The 24330-nt window shown below is 50.7% G+C and overlaps 2 protein-coding genes across 3 annotated transcripts in view; one reads left to right on the plus strand and one right to left on the minus strand.

Annotated features, from left to right (window-relative positions):
- The window catches only part of CSMD2 (CUB and Sushi multiple domains 2), a 652460-nt gene that overhangs the window by 276565 nt on the left and 351565 nt on the right, over positions 1-24330 (plus strand). The window lies entirely within an intron of this gene.
- On the minus strand, positions 7245-14910 carry HMGB4 (high mobility group box 4). The gene has a single exon (XM_082416247.1). It carries the CDS (start codon positions 9736-9738, stop codon positions 9157-9159), a length of 582 nt encoding a protein of 193 aa, XP_082272373.1. The 5' UTR covers positions 9739-14910; the 3' UTR covers positions 7245-9156.

Genomic DNA, 24330 nt, shown 5'->3' on the forward strand with positions numbered 1-24330 from the left:
AACTCTCTGAGCCTCAATTTCTTTATTTCTGTAAACTGGCACAATAACAGGGCCTGTTGGGAAAGGGAACAGCAGCCCGCTGAGGGCCAGAGACTGGCCTGGTGCTGGGAGCTGGCCTGTCCCCCACACCTAGACTACGGCACGTGAGCGCTCCACGACCGTGATGGATTAAGACAAAAACAAGATTACTTCGTAACCACATCTGAACTCGGACACAAGCAAGGACGTTACCGAAAGACAAGTGACCGGACATCCCCTCCCTCTTGGCTAACATGAGTGACAGCCGCTTCTTTACCAATTCCAACTTTAGTCTTGCTTCATTCCTCCCACCTTCTAGATAAAAGTTATTAAGTACCCAATGGTAGAAGTATATTGACTTCCTGACAGTATCCAGTCCAGAGCAAAGCTCCTCTTCTTTGAACCTCCCCCAAATCATCAAATCAAACCTAATTCCTACAGTAAGTTCTTTCCAACCTCCTCTTACTGAGATGCCCCACAGTTCCCAGGGCTGTGCATTCTCCCTCATTGCCAAGAGCCGAAAATCCCAACTTTGTTCAACTACAGGTGGATTCCCGGTGGTCTTTGGCTGTGGTTTGTGGTTGGAGGTGGCAGGGGCAGGGGGAATTGACACTGCCTTCTGCTGATGCCTGGCGAGCATTAAATCAAGGCCAGGAACACAGTAAGCACCCAATACATGCTAGTTATTAGCATGATATGTGTTACCAAAAATATCTTCCTCCTCCGGACGGAGCTGGTGTGCACACGTACCTCTCACCAACCAGCACCTTCTTCTCTGAAATCCGTGCAGACACCCCCTTACGTTTGCCCCGGGTACGGCAGCACGCCCCTTTGCATTTTCTCACAGACCTTTACTCCACACTGCAGACCCCAAGCCCGTAAAAACCTTTATCACCCCTGACATCCGGGTGGAGGACATCCTCTCAGGGTGTTTAGACAGCCTAGGCGGGGGATGGCAGGAGGGCCAGGTCGGCAGTGGAGTGACCATCAGGTGTCGGCAGGCCCCCTTCTGCTTCCTGGCAGAGCAGACGCTGTGCGAATGGACGCTCCCTCACCCACTCGCCGGAGCCGCGTGGGCCAGAGGAGCCGGGCTGGATTCTTCAGCGCAAGTGTACTCGCAGCTGCATCCACCAGGGGCAGCCCCAGGGACCGCAGAGTTCTTTCATGCCCACTGCTGCTAATTGCAGATAATGCATTAAAGATACAGAGCCGCATCTGTTCATTTCAACATGAGTATCGAGGAATTTACGTGGTTTGTAATGACAGGGTGTGAGGGCGGGGAAACGCTTATTCTGCCTGCGGGCCAGAGGCACAGCTGTGAGCAGAGAGCTGGAGGTGTGATTTCTGGTGCCCAACAAATTCTCTGGGTGACAGCCAAGCCCTTCCTCGGAGGCGCCAAGGGAAAGATCCAGGTATTTCTCCGGAAATGCCAAACACAGAGTCTGGGTGCTCAGGAGGCCTCCTGGCCCAACTCTGCCTGTGTAGAGTTCCCGAGAGACAGGAGGGAACTGACACTGCCAAGCCCGGGACGGGAGGAGCCTCTCCGGGTTCCATTGCTCATTTTCCAGCACCAAGCGCTTCGCCTAGAGTCTCAGTTCCTCATCTGCAAAATGGGGGTGTTTAAAGTTTCTGCCTCATTGAGTTTATTAGTAAATAAGATCAGTAGAATTGCCTCAAACACTACCAGGCATGGCATAGGTACATAAATAACAGTTTTCTATTATTATTTTACTGCATGTCAAGCATTGTGTTAGATTTTAAAGGTACCAGGATGAATAAGGCAAGGCACCTGCCCTCCTTCACTAGTCAAGACAAACACTAGTTAAGATGTGATATGAACGAGATGGTGATGTGATATGGGAGCACAGAGGAGGGTGGGAGGGTCCAAGAGGGCTTCCTGGAGGAAGGGACACTTGACCTGAGTCTTGTCTGAAGGTGGAAGTTTACCAGACCTAAAAGGTAGGATGAGTTCAGCCTGGAGTAGCATGTGCAAAGGCCCTGAGGAGAGTATAGTGTTTCTGGGAGAAATACTGTAGGGCAGGACCTTAGGGTGGGTGCGTTAAGTATCTACTCCTGCGTAACAAATCATCCCAAAACTTATGGTTTGAAGCAACGTTTATTATCTCACCTTGTCTGCGTGTTAGGAATCTGGATGTCGCTTAGCTGGGTACTCCAGGCTTAGAGTGTCTCCCAGGGCTGCCATCAAGGAGTATTCCAGGGCTGTGATCATCTCAAAGCTCAGCTGGGGAAAAGGATTTGCTCCAAGCTTATTCCCAGGGTGCTTTGGAGGATTTTGAGTTCCTCAGTGCTGTTGACCAGAGGCTACCTCCGTTCCTTTCCATAGGGTAGCTTTCAACATGGCTGCTGGCGTCGTCAGAGCGACTCCGAGAGAGAGGAAGACAGGAGTCACAGTCTTTTATAACCTAATCTCAGAGACGGCAGCCCATCACTTTTGCTGTATTCCCTGTGTTGGAAGTCACTAGGTCCAGCCCACACACCAGGGGAGGGGGCTGTACAAGGGTGTGAATGCCAGGAGACAAAGAGCGTTTAGTCACTTCTGAAGCTGCCTACCGCCAGCTGCCCTCCGGCCCCCAATGATTCATGTCCCTGCCACGTGCGACACACAGTTACCCCTTCCCAAGGCCCCCGAAAGCCTCATCCCATGAAAGCATCAGCTCAAAGTCCAGAATCTCACCATCTAAATCAAGTTCAAGTGTGATTGAGGCTCTTGGGTGTAGTTCTTTGAGTACAGGTCCTAGAGTACTGTTACTCTGGATCAGTAGCTCTGCAAAACTAGACAGACAAGTTCTCTGTCCCCACACACCTGACATACAGTGGTGGGATAGGTACAGGGTAATGGCTCTAGACATTCTTACTCAAAAGGGGGGACAGTGTGAGGCAGAAAAAAGTCCCTGGTCCATAACAATTCTGAAATCCATCCAGGAATACATTGGAAGTTTCTTGATTAGTTTTAAAATCTGGGAATATTTAACTTCACCTTCTGAGTTCTTGGTTTCTCCCTCTGAGTCTTCCTTTTTTTTTTTTCTTCATGAAAGGAAGTGCATGTTTGAAGCTGACTTTTCTTCAGCCTGCTTCCTGCTGAGAATTTTGGGAGTCCAGTGACCTCTTTTTGTTTTTTACTGTCTCTGTCCTTTTTAGTCCAAGCTGACAGTGTTTCTTCTGATAATAGTTTTCTCCAAAACTTTGTGGGTCTTCTGTAAATTTCACTGAGAGTCACTCTCTTACACAAAAGCCACAACCACAGATTTCTTTGAACTAAACTTCTCTACCTTGGGCTTCCGCTAAGAAGGCCAAGGGACGATGCTCATATGCTTCCCAGAGGCCCTATTGTTTGATCTTGAGGATCTGTAAGGCCCGCCCTAATCTCTTTAAAGGGCCTTTATGTGGCGGAATAATACTACAGTCCTTTGATCTTTCCTAGGTCTTAGCCAAAGGCTGCAAAGTCACACCCTCAGCTTTATCTCCAGACCACCTTTTCTCACACTGCTCAAAGCCATCTCTTAATTTTAGCATCCTTTGCTGTCTTGGGAGGCTGAGAACTTTCCAAACTATGAAGTTTGGCTCCTTTTCAACCACCTTTCCCTCCATTTATCTCTCTTCTCACATAAGCAGCAAGAAGAAACCGGCCAGTACCTTCAACCCTTTGCTTGGACACCTCCTTAGCTAGATCACAAAGTTGATTCAGTGCATGTCCTGCCTTCCACATCCCTGCAGATGACATTGTCGCTAAACTTTCTTCCACTGCGTAACAAGGATCCCTTTCCTCCAGTTTCCATTAACATGTTCTCACTTCCTTTGGAGCCTTCACTGGCAACATCCTCAAAGTCCAGCTTTCTCTAACAAGGTCTTCAGAATACTCCCAGCCTCTACCACTGCTGGTTCCAAAGACATCTCACTTTTTTAGATATTTTTCATGGCACTATCCCCCTCTTGATACCAACATCTGTATTCATTATCTATTTCAGTTTGCAACAAATTATCCCAAACCTTAGTGCCATGAAACCACATCTATCACCTTAGTTGCTACGGGTCAGGAATCAGGTACGGCTTAGCCGGGCCTGTCATAAAGTTGCAATAAAGGTGTCCACTGGAGCTGGGCAGCGGTCTACTTCCAAGCTTACTCACGGTTGCTGGCAGGATTCAGGTCCTTGCCGGCTGTCTGAGGGCCTCAGTTCCTCGCTGGCCATTGGCCAGAAGCCACCCTCAATTCCTTGCCATGTGGGCCTCTCTACAGGGTGGCTTTCAACATGTCAGTTTGCTTTGAGCAAGCGAGAAAGAGAGAGAGGCAGAGAGAGTCTTTCATAGCCTAGTCCCTTCCGAAGAAGTGACATCCTATCACTTCGGCCCTATTCTGTGCATCAGAAGGAAGTCATTAGGTCCAGCCCACACTCAAAGGGAAGAATCACACAAGGGTGTGGATACCAGAAGGCCTGGTTCACTGGGAGCCATTTCAGAAGCTGAGTGTGGGCGACAGTGCAACTCGCGAGGCAGCAGTGGCCTGATTATCCTGTGTCAGACTCCCGTAGTGAGGGGCAACCACCGCAACGTTTCACTGCTGACGGGGAGGAGTCTTCACATATCACTCAGCCAGCTGGAGCAGAGAAAGGGCTGGAAAGGGAGCAACGACTAGGGGGAGCTGTTGCAAGGCAACTGTTATGAGGGGATGGCCACACGGGAACGCTCAGCGTGCCACTGCTCATCCACCCAGAGGTCAAGGCCAGTCTGCAGGGTCACATGACCCCCTTTTGGCCTTTGGCCAAGCTCTTTCTCCTGCTTGAACTGCCTTTGTGTGTGTTGTTCTCTCCTTCTTTGCACCATCCCTTAGAGACCAGGGCAGGCACCCCCATCCACTGGGCACTTCTTACACATCAGACTTCATTTACAAGCATGTCCCAGACATTTCGTTTATCCTCCAGCACACCTGGAGGGCAGGTATTGTTTGTGGGCGTGTGATTAGAGGTGCATGACAAGACACAGAGGTGCCAGGGCTTTGTGACTTCACCCTGATGACCTCACCCTGGCCAGGGGCCTGATCCTCGGTCTTATAGGCCCAGAAATGGAAACTTTTTGTCCCCAAACATGCTTTAGTGGAGGCTGAAATCAACTCTAAGATCCCAGTGATGCTGTGTGGCCCAGATGCTAATCGATTGTTTGCAGCTGGGATCGACTTCTCCGTTGGGATTTGAGGGAAGCCCCAAAAAATGAATAAACAAACAAACAAACAAACAAATACTTATTCCTTTGTCAAGTTCAGAATCAGTTGGCAGATGAAAGAGAAAGACAGATGAGGATCAGCCTTTCACCTTTATTACTGATGAACTGGTTGGAGAGCAGACCTGAACACACTTTGCAGCTGGGGTTGGCGGGGCGAGGAGAGAGAAGAGCAGGTCAGCCCTTCCTCTCTCTCAAAGTCACTAGGCAGATCAGTGATGCCTCCTCCAGAGTAAATGCCAGGGCTGCACGAGGAAAAAGAACTCCTCCGTGGTCCTGGGGCCAGCAGCATCAGTACCACCTGGGAACTTTTAGAAATGCAAATTATAGGGAGAGGAGGGTCAGAGTGGAGTGATTCAGGCATTAAGACAGCCATGGGCCCAAAGACTCAGCCTCCTTCTTCCCGAGGGCAGGGGCCCCTGAGCCCAGCCGAGTGGGTGTGCATGGAATGCTGGTACCACACCAGGTTTTCTGCCTGCTTTTCCTCTCGCCCATTATCTTAGACCCAGGCTCCCCCTACTTCTCCTCCTCCTCCCCTCCTTCCCCCTTCACTGTCATTGCATTACAGTCATTAGAAGCCAGCAGATTCACAACCTCCTGTCGGCTTTTTCATAAAGGACTGTTAATAGAGTTAGTTTTCTGCGGGGGCGCTGCAAACTGTTGTCAAAACTCTGACTTAGCCACCCACATCCACGTAATTAATCACAGAGGAAACCAGAAAAGAGTGGCATGAGGGCTGGGGTCCAGCTGTGTGTGGGCCCTCCTCCCGGAGGGGACTGTCATGTAACACACAGCCGCTGCCCACCAAGAGCCAGGCTGGAAACAAGACAGCCTCACTGGAACCACTGCAGAGTACAAGTCAGGATCTAATTAGCACTGGGGGGCGTTCGCCACCTTCCAGAGGCTGGTAGCAAAGGAAAAGAAATGAAACAGGTGGGGTAGAGGCTGGAGGGAGAAAAAAGGTTAAAGATGGTTTATTTTAAGATGACGAGGAAGCTGGCATTTATTGAGTACTGTATTAGTTATCTATTGCTGTGTAGCCAATTACCACAAACTTGTTGGCTTAAAACAACACACGTTCGTTATCTCACTATTTCTCTGGGTCAGAATCCGGTAACAGCTTAGCTGGGTCCACCACTTGAGGTCTCACAAGGCTGCAATCAAGGTGTCAACCAGGGCTGAGTTCTCATGTGGAGGCTCAGCTGGGGAAGGATACACTTCCCCACTCATGTGGTTGCTGCAGCACTTAGTTTCTTGTGTTTGTAGGACTGAGAGCTTCGGTTTTTTCCTGGCTGTTGGTCTGAGGCACCATCAACTCCTAGAGATTCCCCGCAGTTCCTTGCCACGTGGGCTTCCCCAGCTTGGCCACTTACTTCATCAAGCCAGCAGGAAGAATCTCTATAGAGCAAATCCACCAGCAAGATAGAGTTGTATACACCATGGTGTAATCACAGAGGAAATCATGTCCCATCTCCCCTGCCCTATTCTCTTGGTTAAAGGCAAGTCACAGGGGGACTTCTCTGGTGGTCCAGTGGTTAAGACTCCATGCTTCCACTACAGGGGGCGCAGGTTCGATCCCTGGTCGGGGAACTAAGATCCCGCATGCCGCGTGGCGTGGCCAAAAAAGGAAAAAAAAAGGGAAGTCAGAGATTCTGCCCACATTTAATGGGAGGGGGGTCATACCAGGGTGTGAACACCAGAAGGGGGAAATCATAGGACAGCCGCCCTAGAGCGTCAACCACAGTACCTTTTATGTGCTAAGGACTGTGCCAAATGCTTTTGCGTGCGTTACATCGTTTGATCACTAAAACACCCTGAGGGGCAGGCATCATCCCCTTTGCACAGATGAGAAGCCTGAGACCGAGGAGCGAGAACTTACTTGCCCAAGGTCCTGCCAGTGATCAGAACCACTTGTGTCAGGACAGCAAGCTTACAGGCTGCAGAGTCAGCAGCTTTACAGTGAGGAGCAAGGGCCCGAGGCTGGTGGGGAAGAGGGTAGTGAGAGGGTTCTAGCTATGAGGCGTGAGACCAGGAGGGAAGATGGCTGTGGACTTCACGTTGAGAAAGAATAAAACCGACAGTGCTTTGTTTGATGATCTCTATATTCTCAATGAAGCAGAAAATGAGGGTGTCTCCTGAGAGACTGGAGGTTGGGCTGGAGGGGAAGCAGAGCCCAGTTGGAGCAGCACCTGTGCGGAGTGGGAGAGGGGGAACAGGAACCTGGCCAGCGTGAGTACAAGGTTGCCAAGGAGGATAAAGCTGCTTCTTCCATGAAGACTTTAGCAGTTGCCTCGGTAGGTGGTACTCGCTCCCACCCCCAGCTCTTTGTGCAGTCTACACTCTCCTCAGGCCTTGTAGGGCGGTGGTTTATGCCCGCGTCCATCCCTCTCGTCAGGGCAGGAACCTAACAGTAGACTGCGTTGGGCCTCCTGGTACCCAGCACAGGGTCTGGCGCATGGGAGCCCTTCGTAAATGGCCTGATTCCAGACCCTGAATTTCTAAATCACTCCACTCTATTACCTCTCACCCCCTAAAGGCTGACCCAGTTCTAAAAGGCTATTCAAAAATAGGTATTTTTATTATTGTTCCAAAAGTAAAATTTGAAACAACAGCAGGTTACAGAGATGCAGATCCCTCATGGAATAAGGGTTTAGAGCTGGAATTAAGGAAGTCTGTTGCATGCAGAACCTGGTGACAAAAAAAGTAATTTTGCATTTTGGCTCAGTCTCTTTGATATCAGAAGTCAAGAGCCATTTCAAAATATTCCATATCAATCTAGATTGGTGTGAAATGTTGCCTACAGTGTATTATTGCCTGAAAAATACAGTTATAGTAGACGGAACAATCCCATTTGTATCAAATGACAAGTTTTGACTCATTTTAAGTGGCAGAAAACCGAACTCAAACTATCTTAGACAGAATCCAAAACGTGTGGGTTTATCTTCAATGGAAAGTTCAGGATGCCAAAGGGACTAACATTTTGGCCTAAGAATGAGGCAAATGGCTGCCAACGGCCCCTGGGGCTGCATCCTCCCCTAGGATTCCTTACACAAGTCCTGAGATCCACTCCGATTGGACCAACTTGGGTCACATGACCGTCACTGAGCCAATCACTGTAGCCAGGGGGATTCCATCTGATCCAGCCTTGGTCAGGATGGAGTTGGTGTGCTGTGATCAGGAGGAAAAGGAATGGATGCCGGGGTGGTCAAACAGGCAACAAATGTCCACTCTGTGTGTTGTGCTTACGTCCACAGAAAAATGACCGGGTAGACGCCCACCAAAATGTCGAGAAAAGGGTTCTCTCCAAGTTATAGTACTTGGGGCAGAGTCAGACGCCTGTTTTTGTAAAATCAGCCCCATGCTTCATCCTAGTGACTAGACTAGGGACCACCACAGGAGTCTCATCCTGGCCCACTAATAGTATCGAAGCCTTGCTGGAGGACCAGTTCTGGAATCCCTGGAGACACTGAGTCCCCTAAGGCCCACCTAAACTCCAGTTTCCCAGCCTCTGCTGGGGCCTGAATTGGGAGCCTGACCTGGACTCCAGGCCTTTTGCCCTCCTGGCGAGGAGGGTGGCAGGGCTGGCGTTTGCTCACTTCACTCCGAGTAGGGTCCTCCACCCTGGAGACCCACTTGGGACCAGGACGCTCCCACCCCCAGGACTCCTAGCTTCTTTCCACCTGGAGATTCCCACCCCACCCTGCCTGCCCAAGCCAAGCCCGGTAAGTACGGACCACACACTCTCCAGACACTTCTCTCAAAACCAGCCCCTCCTGGGATCAGTTTCCAAACCCTGATCTCAGCTCCACCGTGCCACTCACTTGTTGCCCAGAGTGGCAGCAATGGCCCCTCTAACGCTACACACGAGACCAGGGACAGGCGGTACCATTGAATGGCATTTTATTTCTAATTGGATCCATCAGCTGTGTCTGACTCAGTTTGTTTGAACCCTCTGCGCTGGTTCTTAGCCGACCCTTGGAGGCTCTTCTTCCTGGCATTACGGTAGATGCCCAGTTCCTCTTGGTACTTAGCTCTCAGGAGAGCTGCCCTTTGTTCATAGGGCTGTTTGTCGTCGTCTGTCATTGCTGACCACATCTTCCCCGAGGCCTTTGCCACCTGCACTACTGACCAGTTTGGATTCTCCCACTTGAGCTGGGCATAGTGGTCTTGGCAGAAGAGTAGGAAGGACGATGGAGGTCGTCTGGGTGCGTGGGGGTCCCGCTTTCTCTTCTTCTTCTTCCTGCCAGAGTAATTCATCATCTCTTCCTGGTATCGGGCTTTGTCGAGCTTAGCCAGGGCTTCATATTTGGCCTTTTCTTGCTTTGAGATAGACCTCCATTTTTCCGAACACTTTCTAGAGAACTCTTTAAAGCCAAGGTAGGTATTTGGCTGCTGCTGCTTGAACTTGTTTCTGTAATTCAGCAAAAAGTGGATGTAAGAAGAGACATTTGCCTTGGGCTTTAGCTGGACTTCTTTTCCCATGTTCATAGGGTCATTTTATTTTCTGGATCTAATAACTCAGACAGCAGAGACTTTTGTCCGCCACACTCCAGGAGCAATTAGAAGGTGCTCTGCTGGCGGTGAATGTTTCTCTCTGTAAGAGCTGCAGGCAGGGGTCTGCCTTTTCAGTGGTGGTGGCATTGTTGGGTCAGAAGGGATTGTGACATCACTCACAAGCTGGCCACTCCAGGCCAGGGCTGGTGGCATTTGCATACAGGTGCTCTTATTGGTTGGCTACTTGGCGGTCAAATTTCACTTCTTGTGAAAGATAATGGTTCATCCAGAGAAGGCTCTGGAGCAGTACCCCACCCCCTGGAATGTTTCTCCTTGGTTTCCTGGAGGCAGTGGGCTTTGCTCAGTTGGGGAGCTTTCCATCCCTCAGATGTAGTAACAAGCCACGGGGTCTGCCTTCCCCGCCGTACGATTGTCAAGATGCCTTCTCATCCCTTCCAGAGACAGGTTGGAAATAATGAACACGAGGAGGTGGATGGCTCCAGAGCTGTCATGATAAAACGTGAAGTCTTTCTGTTTGCCTTGAACGGTGGCAGTTCATCCTGTACAAAGAGTTTAGTAGTAACTCTAAAAATAATCAGGTATGACAGCTGTGACTCGGTTCCTGTCAGGACAAAGTTGTCTAATTTAAAACCCAAGCACTTGGCCTATACGTCTGAACTCTTCATTTCTCTGAGGAAATTGGGGGTGGGGTGGAGGTTAGGGAAGAAGGGAGGAGAGCCTTATGATTTTACTAATTACACCTGAGTCCATGAAAATGAGGCAGAATCCTTGGCCTATCAGGAGGCCCCCCTGCCTTTATCCCAGGGGTCCCCGTTTCGTGGGGCTAGAGCACAAAGCTCTAGCAGCTACCCTCAAACTAGTCGGCCTCTGGCTTTTTGAGAAAAAAGTTGCAAACATTCCATCAGTCTTCCAACTGGAGGGAAAAGAAAGGAAAAGTGTCATTTATTGACCTTTGGACATTGCGGAAGTACTTGTTTACCTGGTCATGGAGTTGATACCACTCAGTGGTTGATGACAGAGCCAAGTTTACAGAACTGGAACACTGAGCCTCATTAGCATAAAATTAACCTGTTTAAGGTAAAACAGCCACTCACAGGTTGGATCTGGATTTGAACCATTTTGCCTGACTGGAGCCTCTGCTTCATCCCGCCTGCACAGAACTGCTGCCTGGGGGGGCCTAGGGTCCGAGTGCATGGCCTCTGCAGCTGAGCTGAGTCTGACACTGAAACTTGCCTGAGGCTAGACCCCGTTTTGAATTTTGGCCAAGGCCATTTCCAGGGCCCCACAACCGATTTCACCTTCCATCTTACATAAAAGAGAGTTGGCTATTGACTAGAGTCTCCAGTCCTGAATTCTAGTCCCAGCTCGCCACGAGGCGGCTGGTCTACCCAAGCCAGTCCCTTCCTTCCTGTAAGCCAATGATGTCTCATCTGTGAAATCAGTGGTGCGGAATCAGTGTTCCACTGGCCAGGGAAAGACCCTCCCGGTGACATGCTGTAATTCTGTGGCTGGACTGGGGAGCCCGTGAGATACCAGGTGCCAGCTCAGGGAGTCCGGGCCAGTGGTGGGGGCAGAGAGGTCTGGCCAGTGGGAACAGTTTAATCTGGGGACACTTCTCAGCCTAGGGAGCTTTTTGCCACTCTGGTTCTTTGTCCCACGGTGGCCAGAGGTTGGCTCGTCTGTCCTTTGGACTTGAGCTGGGCTGCCGAGATGAATGAGACACAGCTCCTTCCTGAGGTAGAAGGCTGGGTTGTGAGGAAGAACTTGCCTAACATCCATATGTGATAATCAGCTTCAGCCCAGACTCACAAAGCACCCAGCAGCTTATCTGTGCCTCTGTTCACAACCTTCTACCCCCTCTCAGGATGTTAAGATCCAGGAACATTAACTCCATGATAACCATCTGGAGCCTAGCAGATCTAGGAAGAGAAGACAGTTAAGGTGAAAGCTATGACAGTCCTTTGGTGTTGGGGCCACATTCCCGACTTGGCGGGGTGAAGCAGGGCACCCCTTTGTCTAGTGGAGCTGCGGGAGAAGTACACCGGACTTTCTAAATCGATGCTGTGTGCGCTGGCATCTGAGGTTTGCTCCTTTCCATCCTTCTCCAGCCTGCTCCCTGTCCTGGGTAGCTGACCCATATGGACCACGTCACTGGCTCCTGTGCCCTCCGGCTTCCACTCCAGTTTGACCGATGGGGACCCCAACAGGAGATCAGGGAGGGAGGGAGGTGAGGTCAAGGCAGTTACTCTTCTGGCTCCCTCCCTGCGGGGGTTGCCTGGAGCTGGCTCCCCAGCCCCAGACTGAAAGCCCTGGCTCCTCTTAAGGCATCGTCTTGAAATGACTCTCCTTCCAGGTTCCCTCTCCTTGTTCCCTCCTGCTGAGGGTGGTAAGAGCTCCACCTTTACTAGCCTCTGAGGATTCGGCTCTCCCTTGTGGCTTTCCAGCACCTTGCCCATCCCTTTGTAAATAGCCTCTTTGTTAAACACTCCTCAAATTATTCTAATTTGAGTGGCCATCTGTTTCCTGCTGGGACCCTGACCAGTGTGCTGTGTTTCTAACCCTCCACCGTGAACAGCGGAGGTGGAAGAATAAAGCAAGTGTGGGCATCCATCCAAAGTAGAAGGGTATCGAGCTTCTGGAGGCCTGAGTGCTGGGTAGTCACACAGCCCAGAGGGGCCTGCAGGGGCCAGTGTGCCTGCCGGGCGGTGGCAGGACAAGACCATGTGGCTTAGGAAGAAGTGTCTAATGTCCTTTGTACCATGAGATGACCTCCAGGCAGGGCTGTGCTGCTCTGGAGGTCCAGGTAGTAAATAGTGCAGGCTTTGTGGGCCATGCATTTTCTGTTGCAAGTTCTCAGCTCTGCCATCGTAGCTCAAAAGACAACACGTAAACGAACGAGTGGCTGTGCCCCAGTAAAACTTCACAAACACAGGCGTTGGGTTGGGGCTCGTAAGCCTGCCCACCCCAGTCTAGAGATGTGAGTTCAGTATTTGCAAATTTTTGGATTGCAGTCTACAATAAGAAATGTATTTTACACCGTGACCCATTTAGGCACGTGCACACTTCATAATAATAATATTTATACAATGCCTAATGTGTGCCTCTGTTCTAAGCACTTCACCCCGTATCAGCTCATTTAATCCTCGTGACAACCCTGTGTGTGGGGTGTGAGCCGGGTCGTGCTACTTTTATCCCCATTGTAAAGATAAGGTCTCTGAGCACATAAAGTTTTCAGAAACAAAAGTTTTACGAAACTATACCTACTATGTGTGTGATGTACTCTTTTCTTCTCCATTCTATGCTGTTATAGTCTCCTCTACTTTATTTTTTTCTTTAAAATGCACCCCACGGTCTGATCTTATGACCTGCGAATGGGTCACAATCCATTGGTGGATTTGGAAAACACTGTTTAGGCAGGCTGGGATGGACCCCCCACCTCGGAGGTGGTGAGAGCCTCTTTCTCGGCAGCGATAACACCAACTGGACAAGCGACATCCTTACAGTGGAGGAAGGGGGCAGATACCACTGTAACCAAGGGATCAAAGCAAAGACTGTCAGTAATAGGCCATGCTGATATCACACCCCCCCTTCGATGATGCAGTAATAAGAGCATCTCACCCAGTGGTATTCTTCCCCCAAATCCATAACCCTGGTCTAATCGTGAGAAAATATTAGACCAACCCAAATTAAAGGTCAGTCTACAAAATACTTGACCAGTACAAAAGTCTCAAGGTCTTGAGAAAATAAGGAAAGCCTGAGAAGCCGACAGACTGGAGGAGACTCTGTAGACATGATGCCCCCGTGCAAGAGAAATGCTGGACTGGATCCTGGAGCAAAAAGGGGCCCTAGTGGGAAACCTGGGGAGATGCGATAAAGTCTTCCACTGAGCCAATATTAATGTACCAGTGTGGTTTCTTAGTTTTGCTAGATGGATCATGGTTATGTAAGATGCTAATAGTAAGGGAAGCTAGAGGAGGGGTATACAGGAAATTTCTATACTGTCTTTGCAATTCTGTGCTCATTTCAAAATAAGTTTTTTTAAATCTCCCCAGCTGATGGGAATGTGTACCCAGGGTTTAGGCACCCCGCTCTTAATCCTTCTCCAGGAATCCTAGGGCAAATTTTACCCTCAACTGTAGCAGCATATGCTCCTGGCATATCATCTGTCACAGTGTTTCTCAAGTTTGGGGGCAAGCATCAAATTTGGGGAAATCTTAAAAATCCCAGGGCATAACAACAACAACATGAGAAGCAGAAGTACGTGGCAGGGGCACATGATAAATGCTGTGATGCTCTCTCCATCCCCCTGCTGCCCTTTCTCCTTTGGGGTGGGAATCAGTGCTGCACTTGCCCTCTGAGTGAGGCCTCTGTGGCAGGTAGAATAATGGCTCCACGAAGATGTCCACATCCTAGGCCCCAAAGCCCATGAATATGTTACCTTACGTGGCAAAAGGAACTTCGCAGATATGATTATGTTAAGGATTTGGGGATGGGAAGATTATCCTGGACTATCCGAGTGGGGCTGATGTAATCACATGGGTCCATATCAGAGAAAGGCAGGAGTTTCAGAGTTAGAGACGGAGATGTGATGACAGATGCGGAGGGTCAGAGTCAGAGAGAGATTTGAAGATGCTCCACGGTTGGCTTTGAAGATGCAGAAAGAGATCACAGGCCGAGACATGAAGGTAACCACTAGAAGCCGGGAGAGGCAAGCCAACGGATTCACCCCTAGAGCCTCCGGAGAGAGTGCAGCCCCACAGACACCTTGACCTTGGCGCAGTGATACCCATTTTGGACTTCTGACCTCCAGAACTGTCAGATAATTAATCTGTGTTGTTTTACGCCACTAAATTTGCAGTAATTTGTGAAAGCAGCAATAGGAAATGAACACAGTATCCTTCTCATCCAACTGGTGGTCTGTAACTATTCCTGTGCTGTTCTTAACCCCTGCTTGTGTTAACAAAGATGAGAAATGTATGCCGCCGCTTAATGGATGAGTTGAGGGAGTAGGGAGCATGATCTAGTCAATTTTACACACTTCACTCTCTCGCTGACTCATTAAGTCACTAATTCGCTCACTGGCTTACCAGTTAATTCACTCTTTTATTCTTTCAGTTTATTCACTCACTCACTCATCACTCATGTGCACACACACACACATTTCAACCAGTAGGTGAGTTGCTGGAGCATTGCGGCGGCTGCTTTAAAGGCCATCGATAAGCAGTGTTTGAGGGATGGATATGTCTCAGGATTGGTGGTGGTAGGAGGCATCTGAAATTTCCTGGAAGCCAGACCGGTGGGGAAGACATGGTCATAAGCAGAGCTAGGCTCTTTGGCATGGACCTCATGCCAAGAAATGTTACTCAATCAGATGTGACCGTGATAGTTTAATAAAAATGATGATAATGCTTTAGGTAGATCACCTCCAGAAGCCTAGAGAGAGAGAGATTAAATTGTCCAGGGCAAATGTGAAACGCTGGATTGGATCCTGGCACAAAAACTGGGGAACGTTAGCCGAAAAACTGGGGAAATGTGAATAAGGTCTTCCATTGAGCTAATTGTACAGTACCAATGTTGATTTCTTAGTTTTGATACATGGACCGTGGTCATGTAAGATGCTAATATTAGGGGAAGCTGGGGGAGGGGTATACAGGAAATTTCTGTACTGTCTTTGCAACTCTATTCTCATTTCACAGCAATGAGTGGCAGAGCCAGGCCTCAAACTCAGGTTGGTTTGACTCCAAAGTCTATGTGTTTAACCTCTACTGAGCGTCTAGGAACTCCCTTGGGGCCAAGGAGAAGGGGAAGCTGGCAAGGAACAAGGCCACATACTGCAGGAGGAGAGCAGGTGGAAAGAGAGAAGGTGTCTAAATCTCAACACTTACGGGGTTCTGGGGAGACTTTTCCCATCTGGGTTGATCCTGATTCCAGATGCACCTGGTGAAGTTATCCCCAGGTCATAAGATGCCCCGAGTTCAGCATGTAGACTGACCTGGATGGCCCACTGAACCCCTCGGCAGGTACACACGGAGCCTGGGTCCACTCTCATGGGCAGAGGCTAGCCAAAGCCAAGTACGGGGTCAGCACCTAGCCCAGTGGGCTAGTGAACAGGTGGACAGGAAATGGGACAGATGATCAGGTGTAAGAATAGGGTCAGCATGCGGGGGGCCAGGCCTGCGTGTTTACCTTTGGCAGGTTGTGGCAGAGGGGGAGAGGATGAGAGCTAGAACAAGACCACCTCTGAGGAGATAACCCCCAGAGCAAGCTGTGGGTACCCCTCACGGGCCTTGACAAAGCCCCTCCCTGACACCACAGAGTAGAAAGAGTGGCCCCTGATCTTTCTGTCCAAACCCCTGCCTCTTTCAACCGCAGTGGACATCTTTTATCTGCCTGGCACCCCTCCCTTCTTTCGAGCCCATTCCTTCTTTGGGAAAACTGTCCCCAAAACCAGTCATGGAGTTCTGGTAGGGGCCCATGCCCTCTGCCCCAGGAGTGGACACAACCCCAGCTAGACTAATGAGAGGCTCCCAGTGAGCTTTTCCTAATTGAACCCAAGGGACGAGATCTTCGTTTTCTCTCTGGAGGTGAAGCTGGGAGAGTGAATCAGGGAGCTGCTAAGTATGGCCACAGTCCCAGCCTCCAGCAGCACCATCTGCAGTAGCGAGGATGAAGCCAGAGACAGAGCACGGCACAGACGGACCCAGAGACAGGGGCCTGTGGCATCTGAGTCCCTGGGTCTAGTCATCCCTGGGGCCAGCTACAGTGTGACTATGGCAGCCGATAATTCCTTCTCTACTCCACGCCCATTTAATCAGGATTTCCGCCACTTGAAACCACGAATATAAGACGTTAACTTAGATGTGCTGGGGGTGAGTGATATAAGACAGGAACTCTCCCCTCCCCCATTTCCAAGCCTTCCTTCCTGTCTCTTTCCTCTCCCCTCTGCTTGTGTTTGCTCCACCACACTAATGGCTGGGTCTCTGGTGTGTTGTTCAGGTGGCGTACGGACGGCACTGGCACATGGTGGGCCCTCCTTAACAGCGAATGCTTCTTGAGCACTTGCTGTGTGCCAAGCCCTGTACTCAGAGCTTGCAAACCCATTATCTCACGTAAACCTCCTAGAGTTCTATGAGGTACGTGCTGTCGTTATCCGTATTAAATACATGGGGAGACCGAGGCGCAAAGCAGGTCAGTTACCTGCCCAAAGTTAGACAGCTGGGAAGTGTAGAGCCGAGACTTGAACCCAGGCAGGTGCCTTCCAGGGCCCATGTGCTTAATCTCTGCCCCAGACTGCTTTGGATTCAGTAAATGTTAGACCCTTTGCCCACGCGTTTCCCTTGCTGCACGGAGCTATGACATGACAAGAGTGATGGCTGCTGTCTTGAAGCCCCAGCAGGAGTTTATCAGGATCACTGCGTCACCTTGAATCATCATAGTCACGCTATGAGATGCACACTGGGGAAAGAGAGGCTCAGAGAGGGAAAGCAACCTCCCCAGGTCACACAGCCCGTGGTTGTGGAGGCAGGATGGGAATCCGGCTCCATCTGACTCTAGGATAGCTTCCTCACTGACCTTAGCAACCCCGGTCCCCAAGACGGTTTAGCCCATCCATTCTCCAGCCGCCTGGGAGGTTCACTCCCTCAGCCAGGGCTTCAGAGCTGCTGAACCGTCAGGCGGGGCTGGCTAGCTGCCTCCTGGAGGGGGAGAGGGAATGTTGAGGATGCTCAAACTCAGAATGGCAGTCGAGTGGCAGGCAAAGGCTGGCGTGGGCGGCTCCTCGATAAGCCATCTGCAAACATTTCCTCTGGATGAGAAGTATTATCCAAATTTAATCCCCAGAGGCCTCTGCAAGGCATACATTGCCACCCTCCCTGGAATGGGGGCAGGTCCCTTCTCCGATTCCTGTTACAGTGACAGGCGGAAGCTGGGCAAGGCTGAGTAAGCACGAGCTAGTGGAGGCCAGGCTGGGGCTGCCTGAGGGCGGGAAGGAAGGTGGCAGCCAAGTGTACTGGCTATGCTGGGTGCCACAGAGTGCCCTGCCCTTTCACCCCTGCACTGTGCTCCCACCAGAGTGGACGCAGGCATCCTTATTTCCCCAGGGAAATGAGGCCACACTATTCTGGGGTCTCCTTACTCCCTGTGTTCTCTGGAGGCTAGAGTTCAAGGCACTGATAAGATCCCATCTCCTCTCTTCTCAGACCTAAGCAAGGGAGTAAAATAGTTCACATTTGTGAGATACCTACTGTGTCAGGCACAGTCCTGCATACGCTATATGCAAGAGCACAGAATCCCATTGCGCAGATGAAGAAACTGAGGCTCAGGGAATTCATAGCACATGCCCACATTTCACAGCTAGATGACAGTCAAGCCCAGATTCAAATACAGGGCTGTCTGATTTTAGAGACCTGGCCTTTAACCCTGACCTTCTTAAACCTATTGCCTCTGTAGGGGAACAAGACAGGTGATGAACCTGAGAGGTGGTGTCTCCACCTAGACAGAGACCTGAGCCAGTAAGGGAAGAGGGTCCAGGTAGCGTGTGAGCACACCTTGGTCACGAGGCTCCTAAGGCCAGCACCCTGTTCCTGGGTGAAGCCTGGTGGGGGTAGGCTTTGACATCTTCAGGCATGGGGACCATCAGGTCTGCAGGCTGGATCTCAGGTCTAATCTATGGCAACAGAGACTCGGGCTGGGGGCAGGGAACGGCCAGCTGAGGGCCCAGCAGCTGGTCAGGGCCCAGACTGCTCTTAGATTCTGTCCCAGTCAGACTGGAGCGGGACCTGGAGGAGGACGGGTCTTATAAGAGTGATGGGGTGGGGGGCAGGAACAGAGGTGGAAGAGATGATGCTGGGACACCCTTTTCCCAAATCTCCTCTGGGAGAGCTAGGCCTGTGAAGCCTTCTGTCAGTCACTGCACCTGCACGGTCCCGTTAGCTGATTGGCCTGGCCTGGTGTCACGAGGCTGCCCCTTCCCAGAGCTGTGTGTCGAGGGAGGGAGACTGATCTTCAGAGGCTTCTAGCACTCAGAAAAGAGTTAGAACTGCCTGATAGTTAGGCCTGGAGACAGAAAAGGAGAGAGTTGCCCAGAGCTTGGCCCCCAGCGCCAGGGCCCATCTCCAGACCCAGCCCCCATTCACTTTAGCATCATGGGCACGGTCTCTCCACAGAGGCAGGACACCCCTCCCCCAGCAGCCCTGCCCAGTGAGCGGCTGAGCTGGGAATGGAAGGAACCAACACCCCAAGCCACTCCCCAGACCTTCTCACTGTGTTCCCCTCAACTCACAGCCCCAGGACATCGTGATACCACTCTCATCCCGACAGCACACACAGCCAGGAGCTCTGTCCCTCAGCCCTCCCGGGCTCAGACACACACCCTCCAGGGAGCAGTGCTTCTGGAGGACAAGCATGTACCTGATGTAGTTTGTGTGGGTTCCCTGGAGCTCACAATTAGCCGAGCAGGGAAGAACGATGATAATTTGTTGAGTGTATTGAGTTGCTTCTGGGAGAGAGGGAACATTTGCCCACGTTGATTATCAGACTCCACCGTTGCTGACCTGGGGCCACGTCACCACAAGAAGAGTTTCCCCAGAAGGTACCAGCAGCTGCCCAGCACATGGGAAGAACAGTGAGGGCTGAGGGCCCAAGGGGCTGGGGCAGCACGTCTTCACGGGAGACCAAGACGAAACCCCGCGTGGCCTCCGAGCCCCTCCCCGCTGCCCCCAGGCTTCCCTGCTCACCTGCCTTTTCCTCTGCTTTCCCCACGTATGCCCTCTGCTTCCTCCCGCAGGACCTCGTTCATCCGTTCATTTATTTAAGTGTTCCTTCTTCCCGTGAGCAGTATTTCTCGAGCCCTTCCCACGTGTCAGGCACTCACAAGGTACCGAGGGAAGAACCGAACAAGAAAGGAACATCTCCTGTCTTCAGGGAGCTCGCGGTTTGGTGGGGAAGCAGATCCCTGCGCGATGCATGATGAGACAAGCACTGGCTTGGACCAAGTGTAAGGACTCTTTGCAAGAGAAAAGGAGGTACCAGGGAGAAGCCCACCTGGCTTCCGGGAGCCAGTGGCTGTAAGACGACACAGGATGGATGAAAAGTTGCTAGAAGAAGGGTGGGGTGGGTCAAAGTGGACAGGGAGAGTTTGGCTGGGAGGTGAGTTCTTCATCTTTAGAAACATTCAGAACACACCGTGACTGACCATGTGTCCAGAATGATGGAGCTGGGATTCATGCATAGCCAGGCAGCAGACCTGGAAGGCCTCTGAAATTCTCAAATATGATGTTAAGACTGGCTGTTTCCCACTCTTCTGATCTCAAAGGGGATAGCGTTAGAAAAGATGCCCCACTATTGAAAGCAAGAGACTGTCATTTGCATGTTTGCTCATTCATTTATTCATTCATTCATTCATTCACAAAGCATGTGTCATGAAAGTGCTTTAACCATCTCCCCCCAGGCAGCTCCCTGGAGTGGCTGGCACTCCCAGGCTTGGTGGATCTTCCTGCCCGAGGCCCCCTGGCACTCAGCGCTGGCTGCCTGCGGGCTGTCTCCCTCCCCCACCCCCAATGCCTGTGCACTCCGTGCGCCCACCAGCTGAGCCTTGCACTTTCTGAGAATCGGATGGGTTCGTTGCCAACTCTCTCGATGCCAGTCATACTTGTTATTATAATTATGTGACTTAAATTAAACATCACATAAACTGATGAAATATGAGTGTGAAAGGAAGTATAGTTGCATCTCTGGAAACCAAATTGAATGCTTTGGCATGGTTCCATGAAGGAGACGCCCTAAAAAGAATTGCTTCCTAAATATTAGGTGTGAGTGAGTGAGAGAATGGCACGCCACTGAGCTGGTTCCATCTGGGAAGGGACGAGGTCTGTCTTGCCCACTGCTGCATCCCCAGTGCCTAGCACAATGCTTGGTACATCGCAGGTGCTCCATAATCATCTGTTGACTGGAGGAGCTGTGGCAGAATTGGAAATGGTGAGCGATGCATTATCGGTGGAGTTTATGCAAGATAGACAATGCAGAGAAGAAACCCACGGTCAAAGGGAAGACCTTGCTCCTGAGTTACATGGACTGGCAAAAAAAAACATGTCCCTCCAAGTGTTTTTACATTATAATGGAGTGTTTAAGCTATGAGTGTATTCTTTTATCATTCCCCACTTAGAAATTATTTTTTACCAACCGACTGCATCATGGGCAAGGCTTCTACGTTCGGCGTCAGTAAACTCTGTAAAGGGCAAGGTAAAGATTTTCAGCTTTGCAGGTTATACTTACTGTCACAACTACTCAGCTCTGCCTTTGTAACATGAAAGCAGACAATATGTAAATGAATGAGCACGGTGGTGACCCAGTGAAACTTTACTGACAAAAGAGACAGCGCACTGTGGTTTGCCAAGCCCGGATCTATGGAACTGATTTGTTCTGTGCGCCAGGCACTGTGCTGTGTTACTGGACACACAGAGACAAAGAAAATTCTGTCCCTGCGCTTACGGAGCTCGCCTTCGAGTCAGGGAGGTGGTCATGAAGTCAAAAGATGATTACAGTTTGCTGTGCTCAGTACAGCAGTGGGGCATGTCCAAGGTGCGAAGCGGACACATGGAGGGCACTGCTCCTCCCACAGGGGCAGGGAGAGGGAGAGGTGGAGGAAAGGAGGCATTTTGTTAGGTTCATGGGATCAGTGATATTTTCCCAGGTAGCCAGGTCGGGCAGCAGGAAAAGGCATTCCAGGCACAGGGAATAGCCTATGCAAAGGCATGGAGACATGAAAGTGCCTGGAGCTCAAGGTGGGTGTCACTGGAGAGGGAAGACATGAAAAAGCTTAGACTTTATCCTGGAGCCAGTGGACCTTTGCTGCTGGGTTTCCAGCAAGGCAATGACTTGAGCAAGTGCCCGCACAGAGTATGGAAGATGGATGGAGGCCGAGGGCAGATCAGAAGGCTGTCTCTGTAGCGCGGGTGAGGAACGATGCGGTCGTGAGGTAAAGACCATGTGGCCACAGTTGGCCACGGGAGCGAAGGAATGGAAGGAGTTAAGGATGATGCCCGGGTGGGGTGGCTGGGAGGAGGGTGCACATCATGGGGAGAGAGAACGCTAAGGGGCAGGAATGACGGGCGAGGGGAAGCTTTGGTTTGTTCAGAGCATACAAAACAACCCCCAGGGCTTCCCTGGTGGCGCAGTGGTTGAGAATCTGCCTGCCAATGCAGGGGACACGGGTTCGAGCCCTGGTCTGGGAAGATCCCACATGCCGCGGAGCAACTAGGCCCGTGAGCCACAACTACTGAGCCTGCGCGTCTGGAGCCTGTGCTCCGCAACGGGAGAGGCCGCGATAGTGAGAGGCCCGCGCACCGCGATGAAGAGTGGCCCCGGCTTGCCGCAACTAGAGAAAGCCCTCGCACAGAAACGAAGACCCAACACAGCCAAAAATAAATTAATTAATTAGTTAATTAATTAAAAATAAAAAGAAAGAAAGAAAACAACCCCCAAAACATACAGTTAGGTAGCCAGGAGATGAATCTTTGTAGGGTAGCTCAGGCCTCTCAGAACTGCCTCAGTACCTGGGGTGGGCAGGCACTGCTGGGAACCAGAACCTCGGGAAGAAGCCAAAGGGCCTCTTTCCAAAGGTAAGTCTAGAGGCCGGGGGGCTCCAGCAGCCCACAGCCAAAAGGGACTTGCACTCACCCCAGACATTCACCCAGTTCCTGGAAAATATGTAACATCACAGGTTTGTCTTGGGAAAAGGGTTTTCCTCAGTATAACAAGAGTCCTAGGCGTTTGGCTAAAGAAAAACTGATATGGAAATCATTTGTGATGAGACTGGGTGTCAGGGCTGAGTCAATAAAGGCTCACGTCAGGGGTGAGAGGGAGCTTGGGCGGGGGAGCAGGAGTCAGCCTCCAACGAGGGCCTCGGTGTCCTTTGCTGCCACCACCCAGACATTTCCAGAAGGCTTTCCCTGGTTGCATCACGGTGTTCTCTCCATTCCCCAGCGGGGAGAGCAGACAGCAGGTGGGAAGGGCAGAGGGCTTGGGAGTGGGGCGGCAAGCACCTCCTGTATGTCACTGTCTCCCCGGCCGGGTGGGTCGGGGGTGGAGGGGTGGTTTATGCTTGGCCCTGGAAGATTCTTCAAGCCTGAATCAGATCCAGGCTGTGCGCATAACTTGGTTAAGAGATAAAGCCCACAGAAGGTGTGCTGGGAGCACAGAAGCCAGAGGCTATTGACCGAGGAGCTGCACAGAGAAGGAGACGGTGAAGCCGAACCTTGTAGATGACAGGCTTTGCAGGAACTGTTGTATCTAGGGAACCACAGTGGGAGTGGTACCTACCGGCAGGCACAGTACCTTATACACAGTATGTGCTTGGTGAGTAAATGAATGAATGAAAGTTCCCCTGAGGATGTCCATTTTCAGGGATGCTGAGATTTAAACCAAGATCTCCTAATATTCCTCCCTCTCAGTTTAAAATTAGGCAGCAATTCCTTGCAGATCACTATTGTCATCTTATGGGGCATGTCTCTCAGCACCCCAACATCCTGACTGTACGAGAAGCTTCTTAAGAAGAAATGCTATCCACACAGTCTGCTCTGAGCGCTCCTATTACTGAAAGCAGAGCTTAGAGCTTTCTGCAGAGGAACTCAAAGCCACTTTTTCCATAACCAACTACATGCATTAAAGGGAGTGTTTTTTTTTTTTTATTCTCCCCAAGCCAGATTCCATTAAGGAAGCCCCATTTAACGGAAGTCAATTTACCAAAAAGAAAAAAAAAATGAGCATAATTGCTTAAATACATTTTATGTTGTACTGCGGCAGCAATTTCCGGCTCGAACTTGGAATTCCCCAGACCCCTCATAGCGAAGTTAATATGGACAGAAAGGTTTGAAGGGGAGAATCTCTCTCTGTGTTTCTCTTCTTTAATTATGATTCTAACAGGGAGCAAAATTAAAGAGGATCCTGGGGGGAGGAGGGAGGGAAAGTAAAGGAACAGGATGGAATTCAGCCTACACTGTTCCACTGCCTTCCCCGAGTACAGAGGCTCTATCTAGCATGAGTGGGATGGTTTGGGTTTGAATCCCACTTCTGCCACTTAATAGCTGTGTGACCTTGTGCAAGTTTCTTAACCTCTCTGTGCAGCCAGGTGGTGCAATGGGAAAAGGCATTATGAGCACGCAAAGGCAGAGAAGCACTAAAAAGCAGTGTGTGTTCCAGTTCACGTAGGTCTTCTGTTTGACTAGAGAATGGGGTGTGTGTGTGTGTGTGTGTGTCTGTCTGTCTGTCTGCAAGTCTGTGTGACGTGCTCAGAGAGGGAAAGCAGGCAAAAGTCAGACCAGGAAGGCTTCACTGGGAAGGTGGCATTTGACCAAAGGCTTTGAGGAAGTGAGAGGGTGAGCCAGGTGGCGGTCTGGGAGAAGACCCAGCCAGCAGGCAGAGAAACTGTCAAGTGCAAAGGCCCTGAGGCAGGAGCAGTCCTGGCCAGTTTTGAACAGCATGGAGACCCATGTGGCTGGAGCTTAAAGCATAAGTAGAGGAGGAGACAGGAGAGGTGAAGACACACTGGCTTTTTTAAGGCCTGTAGAC

This window comes from Balaenoptera physalus (genome assembly GCF_965194825.1).
Source record: "Balaenoptera physalus genome assembly, chromosome: 1".
NCBI classification, from domain to species: domain Eukaryota; kingdom Metazoa; phylum Chordata; class Mammalia; order Artiodactyla; family Balaenopteridae; genus Balaenoptera; species Balaenoptera physalus.